The 27625-nt window shown below is 34.3% G+C and overlaps 1 protein-coding gene across 8 annotated transcripts in view; it reads left to right on the top strand.

Moving 5' to 3' along the window:
• MON2 (MON2 homolog, regulator of endosome-to-Golgi trafficking) overlaps nt 1-27625 on the top strand; it is a 101890-nt gene that overhangs the window by 49681 nt on the left and 24584 nt on the right. For all 8 annotated transcript variants that reach the window (XM_025882919.2, XM_025882918.2, XM_073900719.1 and 5 more), the window contains 14 exons: nt 311-392; nt 1183-1367; nt 2535-2647; nt 3530-3634; nt 4016-4096; nt 4174-4247; nt 4333-4423; nt 8325-8426; nt 9761-9871; nt 11421-11596; nt 14035-14197; nt 15637-15930; nt 18498-18696; nt 21521-22149. In XM_025882919.2, coding sequence (XP_025738704.1) covers nt 311-392; nt 1183-1367; nt 2535-2647; nt 3530-3634; nt 4016-4096; nt 4174-4247; nt 4333-4423; nt 8325-8426; nt 9761-9871; nt 11421-11596; nt 14035-14197; nt 15637-15930; nt 18498-18696; nt 21521-22149 — 2405 coding nt within the window. The remainder of the gene's footprint in view (nt 1-310; nt 393-1182; nt 1368-2534; nt 2648-3529; nt 3635-4015; nt 4097-4173; nt 4248-4332; nt 4424-8324; nt 8427-9760; nt 9872-11420; nt 11597-14034; nt 14198-15636; nt 15931-18497; nt 18697-21520; nt 22150-27625) is intronic.

The following is a 27625-nucleotide window of genomic DNA, read 5'->3' as shown; positions in this document are numbered from 1 at the left end:
ACACACACACACACACACACACACACACACACACACACACACCAGTTAACTTGTGTACTGAACGATCCTACTATTGATATTTTAAAACAACTTAGTTTAAAGACTTAATTGAATTCTGAAACTGGTGTCGTTTTTAAGTTTTCATTTTTTCAAATGTATTTTAACTATTAGAGCTTTAGTATTTAGTAATTGAGTTGATAGAATATGTAATGTATTATCAAATGACTAGGGAGGTTTTAAGAATGATGTATTGTCAAATACTATGCTATCTGTAATGATCATGAAGTATTATATGTTTTTGTCCTTTAAGTTAGTAGAGCTGTTTGGGAAGAAATGGTGAATGCCTGCTGGTGTGGTTTACTTGCTGCTCTCTCACTCCTCCTTGATGCCAGGTATTAAGTCTTTATAATTTTTTTATTGCATATGATAGTTAATAAGAAACAAACATTAAAAGTTACTTAAATTGGTCCTAAAATTATTTCTTAATATGTGTTGAACATTATTCTTTTTTTGCCACCTCCCTCTCCTTCATCCTATTCTTGTCCTGCTCCCTACCAGAATAGTTGTCATGATGTTTTAATGGAAAATATAATCCTAAAATTACAGAATGCCTTTTTCACTTCAAGCCTTTCTGCTACTTTTACGGTGATGATAATTATCAATTCCTTTGATTTATTTTCCATAATGACAGGATTTACTGATTTTAAAATACTTGATATTTTGGGGCACCTGGGTGGCTCAGTCAGTTAAAAGTCTGCCTTCGGCTCAGGTCATGATCTCCAGGTCCTGGGATCAAGCTCCGCATTGGGCTTCCTGCTCAGCAGGGAGTCTGCTTCTCTCTCTCTCTCTCTCTTTCTGCCCCTCCCCACTGCTCATTCTCTCTCTCTCTCAAATAAATAAATAAAAATCTTTTAAAAAAATGCTTGATATTTTAGGTTAAATCTTTTGAGTGCGTGACCATTTTCTTCAATAATGAGTGTATATATTATATATTGCTTTTACCCAGTTCAGATTTTCAGATATTATGTTGATTAGTTAAAATTCCTTCTTAAGTATATTGATTTTGATAATATTTTTGTATAGATTTTCTTACAACTTCACTGAATACCTAATTCCATGTCATGTTTGCAGTATAATTAAACATAAATTAATCATGTTAAATAAAATACTTTCTCTTTTCAGCACAGATGAAGCTGCCACTGAGAATATTTTAAAAGCTGAATTGACTATGGCTGCTCTTTGTGGAAGACTGGGCCTTGTTACTTCAAGAGACGCCTTTATAACTGCAATATGCAAAGGTTCCCTGCCTCCCCATTATGCTCTTACTGTACTGAATACCACCACTGCAGCCACCCTTTCCAACAAATGTAAGACTTTAGCTTATTCACAGTTTTTTTCATCTAGTGGAATGACATGGTGTAGAGAAAAGATTATAGAAATTCTGAGTTCAAGTCTCTGCTGTTCCACTCACTGACTCTGACCTCATTGAGAAGTTAATGACCTGGAGCTTCAATTATTTCTATCTCTTTAAAACAATGGGGGTGCGGGGAGAATAATACCAATTTTAAACAATAATTGTGAAGATAGAAGAAAATCTGGAAGTTTTTTGTAAACTATATCATACTGTTGAAATGGTGGTTTTTATTTATTTTCTAACAGAACTAGTAGAACAATATTGCTTGCAACCACTTAGATTAACGTTTCAATTTTTTTTCTCGTTGAATACTTTGAAAACACTCGTTTGTTACATGTAATATAAATATGTTTCAATATGATATTTAGTTTTCAAACTGAAAATGTGAAAATTGGACTCTAACTTTAACTAGAAAACTTTATTGGGAATGAATGTTAAAATACTTAATGTGTCCTAATTCTGTTTTGCATGTGAAGAAGTCTGCCAAAGTTTTATAATTTTAAAAAGTTATATAGAAAATTACTTAAAATTTATTTAACTTATCTTGGTTTTTTATACCTCCTGAGTTTTAAAAATGTTTGCATATAGATAATAGGTAACTATGTAAGGGTCATAGTTGAACTTAGTGTAATCAAATTAATGTTTTAAAATACAACATTACTGGGGCGCCTGGGTAGCTCAGACGGTTAATGCCTCCCTTCGGCTCAGGTCCTGGGATTGAGCCCTGCATTGGGCTCCCTGCTCAGTGGGGAGTCTGCTTCTCCCTCTCCCTCTCCCTCTGTCTCCCCCACCCCCGCTTGTGTGCACTCTCTCTCTCAAATGAAAAAAAATAAAATAAAATATAACATTACTGGGGCCCCTGGGTGGCTCAGTCGTTAAGCATCTGCCTTCGGTTCAGGTCATGATCCCAGGGTCCTGGGATCGGGCCCTGCATCGGGGTCCCTGCTCTGCAGGAAGTCTGCTTCTCCCTCTTCCACTCCCCCCTGCTTGAGTTCCCTCTCTCGCTGTGTCTCTCTCTGTCAAATAAATAAATAAAATATTTTTTAAAAAGAATTAACATTACTTTGAATGCAGTATGAGAAGTAAATCTTAATTATTTAAGCTTTCCTTTGTGTTCTAGCATATTCCATTCAGGGCCAAAGTGTTATGATGATAAGTCCATCAAGTGAATCTCACCAGCAAGTTGTGGCAGTGGGTCAACCTCTGGCAGTCCAGCCTCAAGGGACAGTAATGGTAAAGTACTTTTCTTATTTTTGTTACCAACTATTTAGCACACCTTTTGTACCTTTTTATGTTTGCCAAATTTTATCACTATAGTTATTTTACTCTTTTTTACCTGGACGATTGATACATTTAGAAGACATTAGCAGTTGACATTATCATAAGCAGTTATGATAACACAACTTTTCTTTTTTCCCCTGAAAAGTAATTTATTTCAATCATCTTTTTAATAGTAACTATCACAGGAGATTAGCTCCAACCAGTGATTATGGCCATAATGTATATCTTACATTAAGGACCAAATTAAAAGAAATGTATTCTCCATGATGATGATAATAATGATGATGATGATGATGGCAGCTAAGATTTATTGAATTTTGTCTTATATGATTTAATGCCCTCAGCTGTTTACATTCTAAAGAAATGAAATGATGGGTAGAGAGGTTAATTTGACTAAGGTTATGGTAGTTCCATGACATGAACTCAGCAAATGTGACTCTAGGCCAATGTCAAACTGTCCTTTATGCAGTCTTAATATTTATTTACAGGTTGATTTTCAAAATCATAATGTAAACTAATATGACATGATACCAGTTTAGCTATACCTCTTTAAACGCTTTTGTTTTCAAGTAAAGTAAAATCTGTAAGCTTTTATGTTATTTGTTAAAACTCCTTACTTAACCTTCCCCATCTGGAATTTCTTATGAGAGGTTCTAATATATATATGATAACACAACTTTTAAGCAAATTATTTTGTTCTGTAGAAAACCATCCAAAACCATTTTCTTAATATTTTTGTTTTTTTTATTTCAAAAAATATTTGAATATGATAATGCTGCTTTACAAGAATGTATAACAGTTCTCACAAATATATTTTTTAAAAAATATGTATAGCTCACTTCCAAAAATATCCAGTGTATGAGGACTTTACTTAACTTGGCACACTGCCACGGAGCTGTGCTTGGAACATCATGGCAACTTGTCTTGGCAACTCTACAGGTATGTTGTAGGCTCTGGGTCAGAGGTCAGTGTTGTTTTTATAGCTAAGTGCTAGCAGTTAAACTAAGCAATCCCTGTTGGTGTTTTGGGCAGTCCTAAAGAATAGGTAGTAAGTTGGAAGAAGGAAAAGTTAGAAAGGAAAAAAGATGTGGCTTGTATTGTACAAAGTGATGGAATGCTTCTCTTAATGGCTTAAGTTCTACCTCCTATGCTTGGTATAAGAAGTATTGTATATGAATAGTAATTACTAACTTAAATTTAGTTACTGGAAACCTATTTCTGATTTTAATTTTAGTTATTAGAAGTTACTACTGATTTTTAATTTTGGTTATTAGAATTTTTATAATTTTATAAATTTATTTTTTTCCTTTAATTTTACAGCATCTTGTATGGATTCTGGGATTAAAACCTAGTAGTGGTGGTGCCTTGAAACCTGGGAGAGCTGTAGAAGGACCCAGTACAGTAAGCTCTAGTTAGTTTACTCAATTTGTGCCTCCTGAAATGTTCTTATGTTACATTTAATTGTATTCTTCTCTTAGGTTCTGACAACAGCAGTGATGACAGATTTACCAGTGATTTCCAATATACTTTCAAGATTGTTTGAAAGCTCACAGTAAGAATTAGTTTTTAAAATTGATAGAAATATTATTAGTATATATTTTAGATCAGAATGTTTTATTTCTTCATTTTCATTATAGGTATCTTGATGACGTATCATTGCACCATTTAATAAATGCACTTTGCTCCTTATCCCTAGAAGCAATGGATATGGCCTATGGAAATAATAAGGTGTGATATTCTATCTTTCTGTTTTAAATATGGTACATTATTGAGTTAAATGAGGTGTACACTCATTATGATCTTAGTATTTTAATAGTGAGACTAATGCTTACCTTGCAGGCTATCTCAATTCTGTTGAGTAGGGTTGTTATTTGTTGAAGTGGGGAGTGAAGAGGACATGATGTGGTTTGTGATATGTCTAATATGTATTATAATTTTAAACTGTGTCTAATTTCTCTTGGGTGCAGAGTATTTTAAGAAACATTTTGATAGAGTAAAGGCAATACCACATTTATGAATGAGTTCCATAAAATGTCACAATAATATTTGTAATATGATTGGGGCAATATAAGATTTAAATCAAGCAATATATATATGTCTCAGTTTCTCTTGCCTTCGTTGGGATGGAAAATAAGGAGCTAATCATTTCTTTCTAAAGGTAATGATTCTCCCTACCTTGAAAATTAAATTTTTGCTTTGCTCATTGACTAAATGAAGAGAACAGTACTTTTGAATATTGACATTCAAGAACATTTCTTTCTGTACTGAAAATATAATTTCTATTATATTGGAAAGCACAGGAATATATGGATTTATTTATATTTTAGAAATTACTTAAAATACAGTGTTTTAAAATAAGTATAAAGTGACCATTTACAAATAAGTGAAGATACCCAGAACATGATGAAAAAGCAGAGAATGCAGCTTTATAACTTGTTTAACATATACCTGTAAGAATCCAAAATTATGTTGTTTCTGCCTAGACCTAAATTATATTTCTTTATACTGTGGCTTGTCATCTGTAACACTGATTTAAAGATTAACCAATAGGGTTTTATTAGGGAGAAGTTTTGTATATTACAGTACATAGCTAGAGAATTACATAAACAAGCAAATGTTTGAAAATATGTATTATAGTTTACTCCAAATTAAGGCAAGAGTAATACAAAATATAGTGAAGTAACCAATTTCTTGATATCTTTAGTAGTCCTACATCTTTAAGATTAACTCTTAACACACAAATATATTTTTAATAGAGTATCTTAATTAAATCTGAGCAAGTTTTTGTGGTAATATCTTGAGAATTTATGTATTCAATCAGTAACCACAGTATGTTTACTGTGTACTGATACTCTGCTAGGAAATACAAAGGAAATATAAAATTTTTACATTCAAATAGCTCGTGGTTCAGTGCTAGTTAAAGTGGTCTAAGAGTTTAAATAAAGTTATAGATATTAAGTGATGTGAGACTTATTTTCTGAATCCTTAGTGTCTTGTTATGGAAGATGTTTTTAGTGCATGTTTCTCCTAAAGGAATTAAGATTAATCAAAATGAATTCGCTTGTGATTGGAGTTGGATATTGAAGGAATGGTATAATTTAGATAGAAAAGGGCAGTTTTGTGAAAATCAAAGGAGAAAAATGTTATAAGAAGTCAAGAAGAATGAGAATTGAGAAGAAATGGGAAATTTGATTATTATTAGTTTATAGTTAACCTGGAAGAATACAATTTCAAGAGAGTGGTAGGAGTAGATGTGATATTTCAGGGAGGCTTTAGAGGGAACAATTCTTGAGAACATGGATGCATTGGAATGGAGATTATGTTCCTGAGAGTGGGTTCTCATTTTTCTATTATAGAATTTAATTTTGTAAAGTGAAGTGGTAAATGAGGAACAGAAATAAAAGTTTATTAAAGTATTCAAGTATAAAAAATTTTTAAATGGAGGCATCAAACAGTTTATTTTTTAGTTGTGCTTTCTATAAAAATTATTATAAAATATGCAGATGTTGAAATAAGTAGAAACTTGTATAATTTTCTTCATTGTTTAAAAATACTCTATCAATGTCAGTTTTAATCCCTAGAGGTGTATATATCGATGTCCTTTATTGTAGCTTTAAAGTGACCAGTTATCTCATTTTTGGTCCTCATTTCAGGAATTTGTGCTACTGTGTTGAGGAAGTAGCTTATGGTAAAGTTGGCAAATTCTTCCCTACAAGAAGGTGGGGTTGATTATATTTGTGTATACCAAGCTCAGTATAACAGTGGCAAAAATAAAAAAAACAACTGTTGTTCATAGTTTACTATATGTCAGGCACTTACATTATTTTATTTAATCATGTGAAACAAATCAGTGAGATTTGGTGGTAGTATCCTCTTTTTTACAGATGAAATATGAAAATAGAGAACTTAACTAATCTCCCTGGGATCACCTATTTGGTAAATGTTAGAGCTTGTATTTGAACCCACATATGTATCATTCTAGAGCTTTATTCTTAACCACATCACTGGTGGCTCTGACTTCTGTGTGCATCAGAGTCTGTTGTATAGTTTTTTCTATTACGCATCTGCCTTTGGCTCAGATCATGATCCCAGGATCCTTGGATTGAGTCCCTCATCTGGCTCCCTGCTCAGCAGGGGAGTCTGCTTCTCCCTCTCCCTCTGCCCCTGCTTGTGTGCTCTCTGTCTTGCTCTCTCACTTGTTCAAATAAATAAATAAAATCTTTAAAAAAAAAAAGTCTGCTGTTGAGTTTTTAAAAAATACAAATGCTAGGACAACATTTTAGGCTTCCTGAATAAGAATCTTTGGTTATGAGACATGGACATCTGTACATTCTTTTAAATGCCACATGATTCCTGTGTGCATTTTGATTACAATAAGCAGAAGGAGGAGGAGGAAGTAATACTAGGCAACATTTATGAGGACTTACTATGTGCCAGATACTTTCTAACATATGATTGTTTCTGTATATTATTATCTCCATTTCATAGATTAAAAAAATTTAGTGGAAGTAGTAACTTACTCAGTATTACATAGCTATTAAGTGGTAGAGTTGAAATGAAATCGTAAGCAGTTACAGGCAGTTCATAGGTATCATGCTGTTTCTACAATGATACAGTTTTCTACCACAGAAATTTTTAAGGTACCCACAACATTAGCACATGCAGGAAGGATCAGTCTGACCATATTTGTCTCAAAACAATACTAGTTCCCTTTCTCACTGGTGAAATGCCAGCAACTGAGGAGAGGGGTTTGTCTTCTATTTCTGCTACTTTTCTGTTAGTGTCTAAACTGACAGCTCTGATATCTTTCATATTCCTGACTTCATACTTCTTTCCCCTGCTCTCCGATGTCTTCCTTATGCTTTATTCATACTTCCTGACATTCACACATAAAACCTGAACATTTGAAGATTACACTCATAAGAATATGTATTAGTCAATCTGGGCTGCCATAATAAATTATCACAGTCTGGGTGGCTTAAACTACAGAAATGTATTTGCTCATAATTCTGGGGGCTGCAAGTCTGAGATCTAGATGCCAGCATGGTGGTTCTAGTGAGGACTCTCTTCCTGGCTTGAAAGATAGCTGCCTTCTCACTGTGTCTTCATGTGGTGCGGAAGGAGTGCTCAAGAGTGCACTAGCAAGGTCTCTGGTGTCTCTTCTTTTAAGGTATTAATACTACCTTACTAGAGTTTCACCCTTAAGACCTCATTTAACCTTAATTACCCTCTATAGGCCTTATCTCCAGATATCATTAACTTGGGGGTTAGGGCTTCAACATAGGAATTTTCGGGGGACACAGTTTAAGTCTATGGCAGAATGCATCTTTCCTTCTGGTCAGAAGACTAGCCAGTCTATGTGTCTGAAATAAGTTTTGAATTTTTCACTTTTTCCTCATGAAGACGTTCTCTTCCTAACCAAATTTTCCAATTAGAAGCTATTCTGGATACTTGGGGGTGGGCAGGAAGGCTTGTCTCATGATAACTGAGGTTCTGTTATAATTATTGCTAACTTTATGCTAATTAGATATTAATTATAGTAATGCTTTTCAGAATATTATCAGTTTTATTTACATTTGAGGTACTAAAAATTCTTAAAATAGCAAAATGCAATATGTTTTCTCTTTAGGAACCATCTCTTTTTGCTGTTGCCAAATTGTTAGAAACGGGTCTAGTTAACATGCACCGAATAGAAATTCTTTGGAGACCTCTAACTGGCCATCTACTTGAGGTAATTTTTTTCTTAAATACTGTGTTTACTTTTTGTTAAGAATGAAGACATAAACAACTAATGATTCTGGATAACCATATGAAAAATCAGCATTACCATTTTTTTCCTAGTACTTATACCTGTATAATTTATCAAGGACTAAAGTTTTGCAATAATTGCTTTGGTGAAGGAATAGGTTGTGGTTTTGTTTTGTTTTGTTTTTGGCTGAAAATGGGTGATACATCAATGCAGTCTCTGAAGGCTCCTTTAGCTGTTAGCTTGGGACCTCTTTCTTTTGTTAATACAGTCTTTGATCCACCTCAGTTTCAGGTAGTTCTGAAACTTCAAGGGCTGAGAGTTAGTAGTAAACACTGTGTCTTTACAGCCTTTCCTGTGATCCTGAGATAGCTCTTCCGCAAAGGGAAAAGCTTGTTTGGTATCACTAATTATAGATAGTACCAGGGAATTTCATCTGAATTTGTATACTCTTGTGTCCAAGTTGGAATGATTGGTAATAATTAGCTACTTCTCAGTAACAGCTGCTTCTGTTAGACACACATGTCTTCAAGTGTGCTTTAGGTTTAGATTGCCAAGATCATTTTGTATTAGTTGAGTAAGCTAGGAAAGGTATTATTCTTAATAAGAAAAACAAATGTGCTTGTCCTTTTCTTTATTTTTTTTTCTATTTTATTGGGATTACTTTTATGAATTATTAAGGGATAGATTTCTTTATCATGGACCTTCTCACCAAATGGCACAAAAATAAGTTTTTAAGATTTTAGCATAGTATTTGATTATGAGGGTAGGCCTAATTAGGAACTTTAGTGTCAGCTTGCTTCTTTTGTTTACTCTGATGACACAATTTACTTTTATGACATCCTTTTTTTTCTGTGACTTGTTTAGTTTCATCTTTTATCTTCTGTCTCTTCTATTGCTTCCTTTGCCCCTTATACAGAAGGTAAGCTAACTTACATTTTAGATATATAATTTTTCATTCAGTCCTTATTGATGAACATTTGGTATAATTTTTAAAATGTGAAAGAACAGGGGTGCCTGGGTGCCTCAGTTGGTTAAATGTCTGCCTTCGACTCAGGTCATGATCCCAGAGTCCTGGGATCGAGCCCCTGCATTGGGCTCCCTGCTCAGCGGGGAGCCTACTTCTCCCTCTCCCTCTGCCCCTCCTGCTGCTTGGGCTCTCTCTTTCTCTATCTCTCAAATAAATAAATAAAATCTTAAAAAGTGTGAAAGAACAGAAAATATAATGTTTTAATTTTTCTTTTCTCAAATTGATGTGTGATACATAGCTTAAGTATACAAGTTAAATATTTAATTTTTGTTTGATGTTTTGGCTTCAGGTCTGCCAGCATCCAAACTCTCGAATGAGAGAATGGGGAGCAGAAGCTTTAACTTCACTTATTAAAGCAGGATTAACATTTAACCATGATCCTCCACTTTCACAAAACCAGGTAAAAAAAATTTGTTTTTTAAAAATAATTCTTAATATAAAATCATCATCTCCCATATGTAATTTTTTCTTAATTTATCAACTGGATGATATTACAAGAATGGGTTTTGTTGCTTAATATTCTATTTTATATGTAGGCCATGGATATCTTACAGAAGGTTGATATGTCTGGATTTTTAGGATTATCTTTATTAAAAATTATAGCAACTTTCTTGTGAATAACGTGGAATTAAAGCTACTAAATTACCTAGAACTGGTCTCCCAGTGTGGAAGTTTCCCTGTTCATACATTGCTGAAGCTTTATTTTGACACCGTACTTTATTATCCTCCTTGCTTTGGTCCTTAACTGTCTCTTAATTTTTTCTCTAATTATCCTTACAAGGGGAGAAAACAAGTACTCGAAGAGATAAGTACAATAAAATAGATTTTTATTTTTAAATACTTGTAAAGTTATTTTATTCTTCCAGAGTTTTTCAGCTCTTTGTCCTGACTTCTGTAATCATTCACCTTTATCTTATACAGTTTTTTTAAAAGTCCACCAAAGTTCTATTGTTTGAAGATTGAGCAGGAATGAGGTATTTAATAGGCATTTCCTTGCCTTCATTATCTTACTGTATTGTAATTATATTACTTATTGAGTACATGCGATGTGCCACTAGTGTATTAGCTCTTGGCATAGAATGATAAACAAAACAAAAGATGTATGTTCTTATAGAGCTTATATTTTAGTGATTTCATACCTTTTCCTATTATAGTTTAAGTTTTTTGAAAAGAAAACCCTGATCCATATCCTTAACATTCAGCTTAATACCTGGCACATAGTGAGAACTTAAATGTTTTTCTTCAGTCAGCGAACCAAGTAAGTGAGTCCTTGAAGAGAAAAAAGTTAAAAATGAAGCAAGTGCTTTCAGATACTGAAAGGACCAGAACAGAGTACTTTTTTTTTTTTTTTTTACTCTAATGGATTCCAGTTGTTTTATGCCATCTTTGTTAATGTCTACCATACTTAATTTTTAGGAGTATTAAGAATTTTAAATTTAAATCCATGTGATATACATTAACAGAGTAAATGAAAGGTGATTTTAGAAATTGGAGATTTTTCCTCTCTCCAAATATAGCTAGATATAAATAAATAGATATATTTCCTTTAGTGAGATTAATTTCATATGGGTCTTTAATTAGTGTCTTTTTTTTTAAAAAAAGTTTTTAATTATATTTTGTTTGGGGTCTTTAATTAGAGTGTCTTTTAATACAGGATCTCTCTCCATTTAACCCAAAATCTAACATGTTGAGGATTGGTTTTTATTTTCTCTTATTTTAGTAAAAGAGGGCAAAATAAACCTCTGGTGATAACAGAGACTCATATTCAGTGTTTGTTTTAGTAGAAAAGTATCTATTTACTATTATGGTCAGAATGGAGGTGAATGTAAATTTAAAAAGCAGCTGTACATAACATAATTAAATTAAATTAAATTTAAAATAAAGCAGCTGTAAAGCCTTCCTGTCTTTTTGAGCCTCTCTTCCTAATTAGTTTCCTGCCCTCTTTTCAGAGGCTGCAGTTGCTTTTATTGAACCCATTAAAGGAGATGTCCAGTATTAACCATCCAGATATCCGACTCAAGCAATTAGAATGTGTGCTGCAGATTCTTCAGAGTCAGGGAGACAGTCTTGGACCTGGATGGCCATTAGTGCTTGGAGTCATGGGAGCAATCAGAAATGATCAAGGGTAAGTGTTTTAAAATTAACATCCAAAATGTAATGAAGAGGGACTTGGTCCTAAAATCTTGCAGAAGTGGTAATTTTTTATGTATGCCCTTCCTGGCTAAGATCTAGAATTGTTTTTCTTAATCCTACCCCCATTGACTATAGTGAATTATTAGGGCTCACCTTTGTTTTGGAAGGATAGAAAAATTGCTGTTTACTCGACATTTGACATTTTTACAAGAATATAAGGTTGATAGGATAAATGCGGCAAGCTAACAAATTTTGTAACACATCCAAAGATTAGGTTTTGTATTATTAAAATTAGCATTTATAAGATGTGAATTAACACTTAGGACTTGACTTCTCTGCAAATATTGGGAAATCTAAGAAATTGCTTTTAAGGGACTTTTTTTTTTATTATGTTATGTTAATCACCACACATTACATCATTAGTTTTTGATACAGTGTTCCATAATTCATTGTTTGCGTATAACACCCAGTGCTCCATTCAATATGTGCCCTCTTTAGTACCCATCACCAGGCTAACCCATCCCCTCACCCCCCTCCCCTCTAGAACCCTCAGTTTGTTTCTCAGAGTCCATAGTCTCTCATGGTACGTTCGTCTCCCCTTCTGATTTCCTCCCCTTCGTTTTCCCCTTCCCACTATCTTTTTTTTTTAACATATAATGTATTATTTGTTTCAGAGGTACAGGTCTGTGATTCATCAGTCTTATGCAATTCACAGCACTCACCATAGCACATACCCCCCCCAATGTCTATCACCCAGCCACCCCATCCCTCCCACCCCCCACCACTCCAGCAACATTATTGTTCATTTATTTTATGCCAGTATATTCTAAGTACTATGCTTGCTAGTTACTCTGATTACACAGATAAATAGCTCTTGCTCTAAAAGTAGAATCTTAGGGAAAAGGAACAAGCTCTGTAAGTAGAATCCTAATGAGAATAGTCTGTTAGGCTGCAAAAGAATAGGATTCCAGTGGTAGGGGCCTGTGTCCCTGGAGGAAGGCAGAGTCAAAATTATGAAGGACCTTATAAACTATTTGGATTTGTCTTCAAAACATTTGAGAGGCATTTTTAGGAGTTTTAAGCAGAGGAATAGTGTGATCTTATGTGCATTTGAGATGCATCACTGTGACAGCACCATGGAGGGGTGGATGAGAAATGAGAGAACCTGCAGTGTTCTCTAGAAATACAGAGGAAGAGTGATGGATTTGAGCTGCTTAGCAGATTGATTATGGGAGTGAAGGGTGATAAAGGAAATAGAATAAGGAATGACTTCCAGATTTCTAACTTAGGCAGCTTAATGAATGGTGGTATTATTAACTAAGTAGTAAATACTGAAGGAAGAGCAAAATAGACTTATTTAACTTAAGGTAGAACATTGCAATGGAGAGGTCTGTCAAATGTTTGCATCTATTTGTCTCATTCTGCAGCAGAACTCATACTATCTGGTATGATGACTAGTTGAGGAGTTTTATATGATTGAGATGCTGAGGACTATTATGGAAAATTATTTTTTCTTATTTATTTGTGGTAATAAATTTTCTTAAATACTACAAAATACTGAGATGATTAAAGTGGAAAGAGATCAGCCATAGCTTAAGTCAAGCTTAAGTTTCTTCTCCCAGTCTACAATGCAGTTATAAAATAAGGCATCGTTGTAGGATGAAATTAGTTAGTACATGTAAAACATTTAGGAGGTGCATTACATAGCAAACACTCAATAAATTTTAGCAGTTGGGGCGCCTGGGTGGCTTGGTCAGTTGGGCATCTGACTCTTGATTTCCACCTTGGTTTTGGTTGTGTTCTCAGGGCCATGAGATCAAGCCCTGCATCAGCATGGAGTCTGCTTGTCCTTCTCCCTCCCCTTGCTTGTGTGCTCTCTCTCTCTCTCTCTTTTTCTCTCTCTCTAAAATAAAATCTTGAAGAAAAAATAAGCGTTAGCTATTACAATTCATTTTCATTATTATTTCACCACTGGAATTTCTCTCTAAAATCAGTTACTTCTTATTCTCTTTATTTGAAATTCAAAATGTACTCTTTTCTTTTACAGACTAGATATAGAATTTTAAATAAGATATAGATATAAAAGAATGAGGAACTAGTTTTCATTCAGTGAGTAAATTGTGTGTATTTGCATGTGCTAGGCACCATGCTAGATATTGGGGATATAGTGGTGAGAAAGTAGCTGTAGCCAATTTCCTTTTCTCATTAATGTCTGTTTTGTTTGACTAGTTGATACAAAATTCTTTATTTTTATTTATTAATTTGTTCAAGTATGTCTTTATCTTTTACAGTTATGTAAATATTGAAATACTGTATGATCTGTATTAGGGAAGTTCAATTTTTAAAATAGAATTTAACTTGGTTAAAATTATTGTAAGGTGTGTCTTTTTACTTAATTTCTTTTAAGTGCACGAGTATAATTTTTTTCAGAGAATCCTTGATACGAACTGCATTCCAGTGTCTTCAGTTGGTCGTGACAGATTTTCTACCAACAATGCCTTGTACGTGCCTGCAGATTGTTGTAGATGTTGCAGGTAGCTTTGGACTTCATAACCAAGAACTTAATATTAGTTTGACTTCAATAGGTTTATTGGTAGGTATTATTGTCTTTCTTGTGATCATATGATTTAGAAATCACTGTTATGCTGTTGAGAGTGAATGCTAGGAGAATAGGCTTTTGGCTTTAGAGGGGTTGTTTAAATGACTTTTAAGTACTAAACTTCTATTTTGCATGAAGGGTTAAATGACATACTTTAAGAATTACTTCATTAATAGAATATTTGGAATCATTTTGATATATTGAGCTGAAATTTAGCTTTAAAAGATTTGTCATGAGAGGATTTAGTAAACAAGTGATAGTACATACAAGGGAAGTATTCAGTTGATGCTAGTGTTAAGATGAACTGATTTTTAATATTGTTTCAGGAGCAACATTTCCATATATTACTTATTTAGTAAATAAAGCTCCAGTAAAAGGCTTTACTGTATACACAGGGCTTTGCTATATACACAGTCCTATAGTTTGTCAGCATTGCTTTATTAGCTATTAGAAGGCATATGTTAATGGAAGAGGTTTGACTATGGAAACAGATATACTTGCATTTTAATTCTGTGTGCCTCTTGTTAATTGTTTAATTATTGATGTCTTGATCCTCATTTTACTCATCTTGAATGTAGAAAGAAGTAGAATCTAAGTTAGGATATTATTAATATTATATAAGTAAACAAATAGAAAGCTCTTCCCAATATGAATGTATTTAAAGGCAATTATTTAGACTCTTAAATGTTTATTATAAGCCAGAAGTTTTTGAAGTCAAACTTAAATATCCCTTACAAGCTGGATAAGTTACTATTAAAAATGTAATTATAGGAAAGAAAGTAAGCACGTGTATAGAATTGTTCCCAAAGAGTAGTTAATTCAGTGTTGATTAAATTACTGCTAGGTGTCACCTCCTTTATATTTATATTCATAGGATTCTCTACATTTTTATAATTGGCATAATTCTCATTAATTCATACACCACATACTGTGGTTGAGAATGAAGTCATAAGATATATTTGGATATAGTAATTATTCTTTTGAAATTATAAAATATCATTAAATGATATTAAGGAATTGTTAATAATTTTTGTGGTGTCATAATGGTATCATGATTCTTTTTTTAAAGCCTTTATCTAGTGGGAATTATAAAATTTAGGCACGAGGTAAATACCACAGAATGTTAACAATTGGCTTTCTGCGTATCAGTATATTGATACATTTTCCCTGTTTTTCTGAATGTTCTTGAAATGTTTCATAATAAAAATGTTTGAAAATATTCATGTTAGCACATGATTGTTAACCCAAATTCTCCTGAACTCAGATGGAGACATGTGACAGAGATGTTTTCAAATCTGTTCTACTAGAAAAGAAATTACTGAAGTGGCTATTAAAAGTTTTATTCTGAAAGGTAAAGCAACCATGTGTTGCATATTTATGTGTTTAAAATGAAATCTGTGAGTGAAATGGCATTTTTCTACTTTGCTTTTTAGTGGAATATTTCAGATTATTTTTTCCAAAGAGGAGAAACTATTGAAAAAGAATTAAATAAAGAAGAGGCAGCACAGCAAAAGCAGGCAGAAGAGAAAGGAGTTGTTTTAAATCGGCCTTTCCATCCGGCACCACCTTTTGATTGCTTGTGGTTGTGTCTTTATGCAAAATTGGGTGAACTCTGTGTGGACCCCCGCCCTGCTGTGAGGAAGAGTGCAGGACAAACTCTGTTTTCAACAATTGGTGCGCATGGAACTTTATTACAGCACTCAACGTGGCACACTGTTATTTGGAAGGTATTGTAGATTAGCTTGAGTTACTAGCTTTTGAGACAAATTTCTAAATTTTTCAAATTATCTCGTTCCTATTAATTTTTGAAGAAGAATTTCCATGCGTTTGTGCTTTTGACAAAACTGAATGTTAGTTTTGTCATACTTTAAGTTGTACCTCAGAATAAATTACATATTGAAAGCCTATTCTCTCTTTTTCTGTCTTCATCTCTTACTATCTCTGTCTCTGATTTCTGCCCTTGCCTTTCCCTTTTTTCTTCCTGTTTCCCCAAAACCACATAATTCAAATGTAACCAACTGAGAATTTTATAAATAAAAGAATATCAACAATAGTGAAATATACTTGCAGGGTCACCAAACAGAAGTAACCTCTAATTGGTAAATTCTGTATGTTTGTTCATTAAATATACAGTTTCATTTTTTTCTTTTTTTCTTTGTTTTTTAATATTTTATTTTTAAGTAATCTCTACACCCAACGTGGGGCTCGAACTCAAAATCCTGAGACCAAAAGTCACTTGCTGTACAGAGCCAGCCAGGCACCCCTTTATTTTTCTTTTTCATCCTGTTTTTAAAAACTTTCTACGGGGTATCTGTGGCTCCTTTGGGCATCCAGCTCTTGATTTTGGCTCAGGTCATGATCTCATGGTTGTGCGATCGGGCCCTGCATCGGGAACTCTGTACTCAGCATAGAGTTTGCTTGGGATTCTCTCCCTCCCTCTCCTTCTGCCCCTCCTCCCGCTTATGTGCAGGTGCACTCTCTCTCAAAATAAATAAATATTTCTAAAAAACTTTAAAAACTTTCTACAAAGCCAACAGCTTATTAGTGAGCATCCCCTCTTTGCTGAAAGCTTTCCTTTTTTGTTCCATCTATTCTGTTTTAATAAAAATCTATTTATCATTTCACCACTTTTGTGAATTTCCGAGATCAGTAAGTTTGACAATAGGCTGCATAGTAGATCTTAATTGTATTTAACAATTTGTCTTCAATTTAATAAAAATATTCCAAAATGTCTTCTTAAAAAATTAATAATGCATATCCACTAATAAAAATAATTAAAATTCCTTCTCCGTCCTGTGTGTTCTGTTTCAACTCCATCCACTGGCTCCTCCTCTTCAGATCACAAACATGCTTAAGCCTCCCTTACTATTTTAAAAAAACAAACTGATATTTTCTGATTCCTATTTTCCTTTTAAACAGCTTAATTGTTAATCTTGCTGCCTAATTGTCAGTGATTTTTTTTCTTTCCTCTCCTCCCCTGCATTCTCCTGACCCTTTAATATGATTTCCAGATTATTCTACTTCATAGTTTCTTAAACCTTAAGGTAACAAAATCACCTAGAGGACTTGTTCAAGCACAGATTGCTTAGCCACCAGCCCTTGCCTCCCAGAATTTCTGATTTTTCTGAGCCCTCTGGCTTGGGGCCTGAGAATTTGCATGTCTATGAATTTCCTGCGTGATGCTAATGCTGTTGGTTCTGAGACCATATTTTGAGAACCACAGAAATTGTTCATCGGTTATAGGTGGTCTTCTGATTGCCAAGATTTGCACCCTAAATTCAGTTCTTTTTTTTTTATTTTTTTATTGTTATGTTAATCACCATATATTACATAATTTGTTTTGGTGTACTGTTCCATGATTCATTGTTTGCTCATAACACCCAGTGCTCCATGCAGAATGTGCCCTCCTCAATACCCATCACCAGGCTAACCCATCCCCCCACCCCTAAATTCAGTTCTTATCCTACTCATTTTTATTTTTTTGTAGCATTTAACGCTGTTGATTATTTTCTCCTTGAAATTTTTTCTCCCTTGGATTCTGTTTCACAGAATGCTTCTGCTTGTCTTTCCAATTTTTAAAAAATTTTTTTCTTCAATTCCCTCCCCTGAATCTACTCTTCAAATGTAAACATTCTTCAAGTCCCAAACACTTGCTGCTTGATTTTTTCTTCCTTCTTCTTTTTAATGTAGGCTCCACGCCCAGTGTGGGGCTTGAACTCATGATCCTGAGTTCAAGAGTCATGTGCTCTAGCGACTGAACCAGCCAGGCGTCCTGTTGCTTGCCTGAGCCTTCAGTTATAACCTCTCCACAGATGTCTTCCATAATTACATTTTTATGGACTTCTTAGCTTCATTCCCTTCCTGGATATTACCCCGTAGATGCTCTATTGATACCCCAACTCAACAAGTCCTAGAAATATTCTATACAATTTAAAAGTTTTTCATATTCCGGAGCACCTGGGTGGCTTAGTGGGTTAAGCACCTGACCTTCGGCTCAGGTCACGATCCCAGAGTCCTGGGATCAAGTCCTGCATCAGGCTCCTGGCTTGGCGGGGAGCCTGCTTCTCCCTCTGCCTGCCACTACCCCTGCTTGTGTGCTCACTTGCTCTCTTTCTAATAAATAAAATCTTTAAAAAATTTTTTTTCATATTCCATGACTTTAAGGATAATATCTCTACTGTTAAATTTTTGATTGGGGATTGATCTGTCAGGTGTAATTTCTTGTGACAGTTTTTAACTGCTGTGCTGTTACTTAAGCTATGTTATTTTTATGTGCATTTTTATAAATATTCAGGTTCTCTTTCATCTACTGGACCGAGTTCGGGAGTCTTCTACCACTGCAGACAAAGAAAAGATTGAGTCTGGAGGTGGCAATATTCTCATTCATCATTCAAGGGACACGGCAGAGAAGCAGTGGGCAGAGACCTGGGTTTTAACATTGGCCGGAGTAGCAAGAATCTTTAACACTAGAAGATACTTACTGCAACCTTTAGGTATATATACCACCCCCCCAGTTACATAAATAATTCATGTTAAAGGAAATTTGGAAAATACAAAAGATCTTTAAAAACTTTATGTACAGTGCTACTTTCCAAGAATAATCAGTTTTAACTGCCAGTCTTTGTTGATGTGTGGTGTGTGCATGAGCATACACATTTTCACTCATTTCATTGAGAAAATATGTAACATACATCATATGGGCTAGCCTCTAGGGGATACAGTAGTGAGTAAAACACACAGCATCCTTGTTATCATGGGCCTGAGGGAATAACTATAATTACATAAATGCAAAATTAGTGATAAATGTTACAAAGGGGTGATGCTTTGTAAGCTTATAATACGTAATTGACCCAGCCTATGAGATCCAGGGAGGCTTCTCTAAGAAAGCAGTATTTTTGCTGAGATCTGAAGGGTGAGTAGTAGTTTGTCAGGCAACGGTAAGACAAAATGTGAGGAGGTATATAGGCAGAGAGAAGTGTACATTTCAATAGTACTGAGATTAAGAAAGCCAGTGTAGATTGTACCTTCAGTTCTGATGGTGGTGATGGTGGTGGTAGAGAAAAATGGACCAAACAAATACTTTTTTACATAATTATGAGTATGTCGTACATATTCTTGCATTTTTACAAGTTACTATTTTACATTTGGCTTTTTTGTCCTTTATGTTAAAGCATAAGCATATTTATCCTTTCCATCAGCATTTTTGTGTCGTGTTCTTCATGCATTTTTCCTTTTTTTCCCAAAAAATAATCTGTAGTGTCTGATCCATTTTGCACTCCTAGAGCTTAATATATAATATATATGTAAAAATCCTAGTTTTTAATTTTCACATAAAATTTACATAAAATGAAATGTACCAGTGTTAACTGTACATTTGCTGAGTTTTGACAAAGTAAGCATCATTTTTAATACTTCCATGATAGTTACTTTATTTGAAAAGCTAAAACCCAATAAAGATCCAGTTTTTTAAAAAGACACAAGGCGGTTTGTGTAGCTTTGATAATTTTTTTATAATTCGAAGATGAGAAAATGTTTTTTTATTATCTTAGAATAATGTTCATATTTTTAACATAACCATGTACAATATATAACTATACCTGGTCTTTTAGAAAGAGGACTTTTTTCTAGACATAGAGTTACGTTAATAGAGGAATTGCAGGGTTTTTCTTCCTGTGGTATGAAATATTCTGAGATTAAGTCACCATTCTGGTTGGTAAATGTATGTTTCATCTGACTTTTGAACTAGGATGGCAACAGACAGAAGTGTTTTGTTTAGCTGTTTTGATAGTTTTTAAATGTAATATGTCAAAACTCTTTGAACAGTTTACTAAAAAAAAAAATCTGTGTTTTCAATTGTATGTAAATTATACCTCACTTTTTAATAAAAGAAAGAGTGGAGAGGAAGAGGCATGTAACTGGCCAGGTATTATTTTTTTGTCCTATATAGGCAGAATAGTACTTATTGTTTCATACCAGGACTACTTCCAGTTTTCCTACTAACTGAATGCTTCCTTAGGCATATGGGTTTATCTCTTTTTTAAAAATTTAGTCATTTATAGCCTTTGGGAAGTGACTTTAAACCTTATTATGTAAGTATTTCATAGCCTACATATGTCATCCTGCTTTGGAAAATAATCAATACTTCTGATTTTGGTGTTATTTAAATGCAAGTATGTGGGGCGCCTGGGTGTTCCAGTCAGTTAAGCATCTGCCTTCGGTTCAGATCATGATGCTGGGGTCTTGGGATCGAGCCCCGCATCGGGCTCCCTGCTCAGTGGGGAGTCTGCTTCTCCCTCTCCCTCTAACCATCCTCCCTGCTCTCTTGCTTGCTCTCCCTCTCTCTCTCTCAAACGAATAAATTAAAAAACCTTAGAAGAAAAAAGTAAGTGCAAGTACGTGGGTAATAATCCATGGTGTTAAAGCCATTAGGCTAGATTGCTGGAGGAACAAGGTCATTTTTTGCTGGGCTTCATAGAAACAAACTACATGTTGCTCTAAAGAGCTTCAATATAAATGTACCTAATTGGTCATAGGAGTAGAACAAGAGATTGGATTGACCAATGGAAACTAACAACTACCATTCAGCCCGTGCTCTGCTGATAGTGGATCAGCAGACTCAGTTTCACATGAGCGGAAGAAATTTAGACTCATTCTAAAAAGGCAATCTGTTCTTTATGGTACATTTTCTCCTGGTGACTCCTTGTAATTGGGAAAAAATGTTTAAGAAAATTCTGCAACCAAAAAAAAAAGGAAAAAGAAAATTCTGCCACTATAAGTTATGTAAATATGAAAACCAAAGTGTAAAGTTAAGATTTTATGAGCATAGCATAGTTTAAACATTTAGACCTATAAAAAACACGTATTATTCAGTTATAATTTGTTAACTTTTCCAATATTTTTAAGAATGAGAACATCTTATTTTTAATCATTAATAAAGATGGATGGATAGATCAAAGTTGTAAAAAGCTTTTGTTTTTACCCTCTTAAGTTTTTATTCTGTTCTCCTTAGGCAGAAATACCAGGAAATAGTGTACACGTGTACATACATTTATAGAGTTCTGTTTTTAAGACCAAAACATTGATATATTCATTATCCTCTTCTTGGTGCCCTTTATTCCTGTATTTGAAAAAAAAATTTTACTGGAGTTTTGGGTTTCATTGATTTTAATTCACATTGTTTCTACCTTAATACCTAAGCACATTTTCCTAGTTATATAGGAATTTAAGTAGAAAAATAAAGCAAACATTCCAGAGTGTGCAGTAGTAAGAGAAATCTTGACTACTTTGATAGATTTTGTTTTTCTCTTCCTAATATAGGAGATTTTTCAAGAGCATGGGATGTTCTCCTTGACCATATACAGTCAGCAGCACTCAGCAAAAACAACGAAGTATCTCTGGCTGCACTGAAAAGCTTCCAGGAGATTTTACAGATTGTGTCCCCCGTCCGAGACTCAGATAAGCCCGAGACACCACCTGCAGTTAATGTACCTGTGCCTGTCCTTATAGGGTCCATATCAGGCCCTGGCCTGAGCAGGCCATTTGTAAGAACAGATTCCGTTGGAGAGAGACTTGGAAGATATAGTAGCTCTGAACCACCCATAGTTACCGATGAGCTTGAAGATTTGAATCTCTGGTGGGCTGCATGGAATACCTGGTATAGAATCGGATCGGAAAGCACTAAGCCTCCTGTTACTTTTGACAAACTGACTTTCATTCCCAGCCAGCCTTTCCTTACCGCTTTAATTCAGATATTTCCAGCTCTCTACCAACACATAAAAACTGGTTTCAACATGGATGACTTGCAAAAGCTGGGAGTCATATTGCACAGTGCTGTGTCAGTCCCAATAAGTTCAGATGCATCCCCTTTCATTCTTCCATCTTATACTGAAGCAGTTTTGACAAGTTTACAGGAAGCGGTGCTTACAGCTTTAGATGTTCTCCAAAAGGTAATAGAATTTTAGTGGCTCTCTAAACAATAATGCATGTGGTTCACTGGAAGTTTTTTAGTTTGCTGTATATTTTTTGAGATAAATTCGGGATCATCAGGATTGTTGAAAATATATACTTTGTGTAAATTCAGTATTGTAAACATCCAGTTATTTTAAAAACATATGGTTTTCTGATGTATTTGAAAAGATGATTCAGGTTTGTTTTGAGAGTCTTTCAGAAACTGTATCCTCTTGTTTCCTTTCACCAGCATTTTTGGTTTGACAACTCTTTACAAGAGGATATACTTTTCTGAGTAACAACTTTAGTAAAGTACTTCTTTTTTTTTAAAGATTTTTATTTATTTATTTATTTGTTAGAGCGTGGACAAGAGAGAGTGAGCGAGAGCACAAGCAGGGGGAGCTGCAGGCAGAGGGAGAAGCAGGCTCCCAACTGAGCAAGGAGCCTGATGCAGGTCTTGATCCCAGGACCCTGGGATCATGACCTGAGCTGAAGGCAGCCGCCCAACCAACTGAGCCGCCCAGGCGTCCCGTAAAGTACTTCTATAATTAGAAAATTAATAAGCTATGGGATCATATATATACATATATATTCATTGTACTTAAATTTAGCTCTGGAATTGTTAGAAACCTAAATTTTAAAAAAGAAGTAAGAATAAATTTATAAAGTATTTTCCTCACAGAAATTTTAAAAAGAGATATATCTTTTTTTAAATTTTATTTTATTATGTTATGTTAATCACCATACATTACATCATTAGTTTTGGATGTAGTGTTCCATGATTCATTGTTGGCGTATAATACCCAGTGCTCCATGCAGTACTTGCCCTCTTTAATACCCATCCCCCCACCCCCCTCCCCTCTAGAACCCTCAGTTTGTTTCTCGGAGTCCATCGTCTCTCATGGTTCGTCTCCCCCTCCGATTTCCCCCCCTTCATTTTTCCCTTCCTACTATCTTCTTTTTTTTTAACATATAATGTATTATTTGTTTCAGAGGTACAGATCTGTGATTCAACAGTCTTACACAATTCACAGCGCTCACCATAGCACATACCCTCCCCAGTGTCTATCACCCAGCCACTCCATCCCTCCCACCCCCCACCACTCCAGCAACCCTCAGTTTGTTTCCTGAGATTAAGAATTCCTCATATCAGTGAGATCATATGATACATGTCTTTCTTTGATTGACTTATTTCACTTAGCGTAATACCCTCTAGTTCCATCCACGTGGTGGCAAATGGCAAGATTTCATATTTTTTGATGGTTGTGTAATATTCCATTGTGTGTGTGTCTGTGTGTGTGTGTGTGTGTATACACACACCACATCTTCTTTATCCATTCGTCTGTTGATGGACATCTTGGCTCTTTCCATAGTTTGGCTATTGTGGACATTGCTGCTATAAACATCGGGGTGCATGTACCCCTTCAGATCACTACATTTGTATTTTGGGGGTAAATACCCAGTAGTGCAGTTACTGGGTCATAGGGTAGCTCTATTTTCAGCTTTTTGAGGAACCTCCATACTGTTTTCCAGAGTGCCTGCAACAGCTTGCATTCCTACCAACAGTGTAGGAGGGTTCCCCTTTCTCCGAATCCTCACCAACGTCTGTCGTTTCCTGACTTGTTAATTTTAGCCATTCTGACTGGTGTGAGGTGGTATCTCATTGAGGTTTTGATTTGGATTTCCCTGATGCCGAGCGATGTTGAGCACTTTTTCATGTGCCTGTTGGCCATTTGGATGTCTTCTTTGGAAAAATGTCTGTCCATGTCTTCTGCCCATTTCTTGATTGGATTATTTATTCTTTGGGTGTTGAGTTTGATAAGTAAAAAGAGATATATCTTACCTAGTGTGTTTTGTTACTGTGAAAAAGTTATTAAGGAGGGCACGTGATGTAATGAGCACTGGTTATTGTATAAGATTGATAAATCACTGACCTCTACCTCTGAAACCAATAATATATTAGATGTTAATTAATTGAATTTAAATAAAAAATTAAAAACCAAACAGCAAAAATAATAAATTAAAAAAAATAAAAATAAACAGACCTAAAAATCATTGAGTAAATCCCAGTTAGCAGGCAAGACCAGATCAAAATCAAAGAATTCTTTAAACTATCGAGATAATTGTTAGCACAGTTCACAACAACCATAATGCTAAGCGGAAAAATGCCAGCAGAGGAGCCAGCAATTCCAACAAAGTTGCTATGACATTCTAACAAAATTAGAATGGAACTAGATTCTGATTACACATGTGTTAATCAGATTTGTGTACTGCAAATCATGTTTTCTAATTAACTGATTGCATTATATCCAGCTGGAGTGATGAAAACTTTCACAGTAAAAGTAGTGGTTTCTGTTACACCATAATACCTCTTCATTGGCTCTGGAGGAAGTCCAGCTGAGTAGTAATTCCTTGATCTTTTTAACCCTAGTTACATTGTGTAGAGAAACAAATTGTGTAGAAACTTAAAATTTAAGAGAATCTGACATTTAAGAAACTTTATTGTAGGGTTATTAGCTTTCAGCAATTGAAATCAAAATAGCTATTTTTATTTTCAGTGGAGAAATAAAAGTAGCCTGTCACTACTTATTTTTTAGCCCTTGATTGACCATGCACATAGGTTGCTTATGGAGTGGCCTGGAGGAAACTGAAGTTATTCTGTCAGAAAAGCAAAGGAAAGCACAGGCCTTACGGGATGTCCGTAATCTAGAACTCTCATTTTAGATGTTTGATTCAGGTTTTTATAAACCCAAACCTCCAAAATTTTTTTCAAGGAAAAAAAGTACATAATTTTGTTTTTAAAAACTCTGCTTTAACAATGACAGAACAAACAGAATCATTTATTCCAACTACTAGGAATTTGTTCTGAGCTTTTACTGGCTTTGAAAACAATATATACATACCTTCAATCTGAAACCTAGGAAGCTTTATTGCTGTTCATTTATATCAGTTGGTATCATTTTGCATTACTAATTTTCACTCTAGCTGTTCTTTATTACTTATGTGATTATCTAAATGATATTTCATAGTACTTGAATATGAGTAAGCATGTGGTGTCTTTAATATTTCCTAATAGAAAAAATTAACATATTTCATTATCAATAAAAGTGTTTGTGTATTTTCTCCCACAGGTGTCAGAAAAGTTTTTTACAGCACAATTTACTTACTTTGGGACTTTATCCTTAAATTAATAAGCTATCCAATGAAACATTTTATTGATTAAAGATCATTTCCTGCGTAAAACCTCATTTTTGATTTCACGTTTACCCTTATATAGTTTAGGGCTTCAGGGTCACAGTCTTCACTTGGTTCTTAAATCACTAGTTCCCACCAAATTGACCTAGTTATGTATGCTAACTGATTTTTTTTTTTTTTTGGCCAAGATATTTTGGCATGTGTTGGACCTGAGAATTTGATTATCTGTTTTCCCTAAGTTCTGAGATCAGGAGACTGCATCTGTCTTATTTATTGCTAAACTTCCTAAAGTCAGTGGCTGGATACTGTATCTGCCTGCCTCCATCATCAAGGCTGCTAGAGTAGTACTCCAGGAAACACCATCACATTGTGTGTGGATGGTGCCCTTGGAGTTGTGCAATGAAGCCCTGCCTGCTAGTCAGTGGGGCAAGTTTTGGAATCTCTTTATATATCAGCTTCTTAATCTATTAATCTATAAAAAAAAATAGATCTTCAACTTTTTTCTTATTAAATGGGATTTATAAGGCACTTACTGCCTGGCACAGTTAAACTAAATGTTAGCTGTTACTGTCTTCATCATCAAGTTCCCTGTCAAAGGTCTTAGTATATGAGGGGAGAGGGCAAAAAAGTCTTAATAGATATAGGTACTGAAGGAATTATTGTTGAAGGACTTAAGAGAAACCTTGAACCATGTCAGAGTTTGGATGTCCATTTTCTGTTCTTGTTTTCACATGTAGTTTTCAAACTGGAATAATAGGAAATGTCTAGATAGCTGACTGATTCTTAACTTTTGAAGTAAAATCTGTTATCAGGTTCATACTGTAGTTTTTTTCTGATACACAAACTTAAGAATACTGAAGAAAAACCAGTAATACCTTTTTCTTAGATGGAGTTTGTTTAAAAAAAATGTCAATTTCATATTATGCATTTTAAGATCTCAGAATTGCTTATTAAGTCAACTATAATGCTACAGTATGTTTTCTTTTTATAAAGGACCACTGAAAATCAAAGTGTGTAGTCACAGTCATTATTTGGTGCTAAGATATTTCCAGAGAAATGGTAATACTTAGTTTTCTAAGGTAACCACACAGGCTTTTTCTCTTTTTTAGTTATTGAAAATTTAGGAATCCACTTGGTATAATTATTTCTTTTCCACAGTAGTTACTGCTTGTTTACTTATAAGAGTTACAACTCAGCAAGAGGTTAGTAAAGAAGAAAGTGAAATTTACAGAATCAGTCCTTAGAGTGAATTTTTTTAGGCATTCAAGTTCTCTGTTTACTGTTACTGAGAAAAATGACCAAATATTGAGAGATAGTATTAGATATCTTTATTCTACTTTTTTACATTGTAATTATAAGATGGTCTAACTTAGGTATGGCAGCACTTTGCTTATCTATATTTCAAGACTTTTATTTAAAACTTAAGTCATAACTAAATGGTTACATCTTCTCTCAGGGAAAATAAAATTAATGTATTATCTGACAGGTTTAAAAAGGCATGGGTTGCAGAAAAACACAAATGTGTGCATCTTTTTAAAGAATATTCCTTAAAATTTTGAAATGCTTTGAATTTTGATTTAGTACTTTGAGGGTACCTCAAGTGCAGAATGACCATGCTTTTTGTTTTGTAAAGCACAAATTTATTTTAGACATTATGTAAATAATATCATTAAATATTTTTCCCACAGAGAAAAAGAAACACTAAAATATGTGAAAGGACAAGAGGAGAAAACACATTTGTGGCTAGAAAAAAATGAAAATATAAGATTTATTTTAAGTACTTTCAACATACCTGAAGTAATTAAAATCTGCAGTGTCAGGATATGCAATTTGTTTTATCAATTTGTTTTATCAAATTGTTTATAACAATAGGTTTAGTTTCTATTAATTTTTTAAAATTTTCTTGTTTTAGAACAAGTCTATATATTCAGATACATTAGACATTAAATATACACTGCCCTGTTAAAAAATTAACATATACATTTCTTTTAGAAACAGATTTTCATCCATGGCTTATTTTCCCCAACTATAATACACATGATTATTTGTGAAAGTCAGAAGACTAAGCATAGTGCAGAAATCAGCTGTCATTTCATTGAACTGATACTATCACTTAAATAGAAGTCAGTATCAGTCAATATAATCTTGGTCATTGAAGCATTCTTGATGGTGTAATGGTCCTGAACCAATGATCCGATCATGGAACCTCAGGACTGCCTGGGGCTCCTCTCCAAGTGCTTGCCCTTTTTCCAGTCTGTTAAGTCATAAATCACACTTTCT

This window comes from Callorhinus ursinus, unplaced genomic scaffold, assembly GCF_003265705.2.
Source record: "Callorhinus ursinus isolate GAN/ISIS: 27379988/994484 unplaced genomic scaffold, GSC_fseal_2.0 scaffold14, whole genome shotgun sequence".
Lineage (NCBI taxonomy): Eukaryota > Metazoa > Chordata > Mammalia > Carnivora > Otariidae > Callorhinus > Callorhinus ursinus.
The sequence above is the reverse complement of the archived record's forward strand: the minus strand, read 5'-3'. Positions and strand labels throughout refer to the sequence as shown.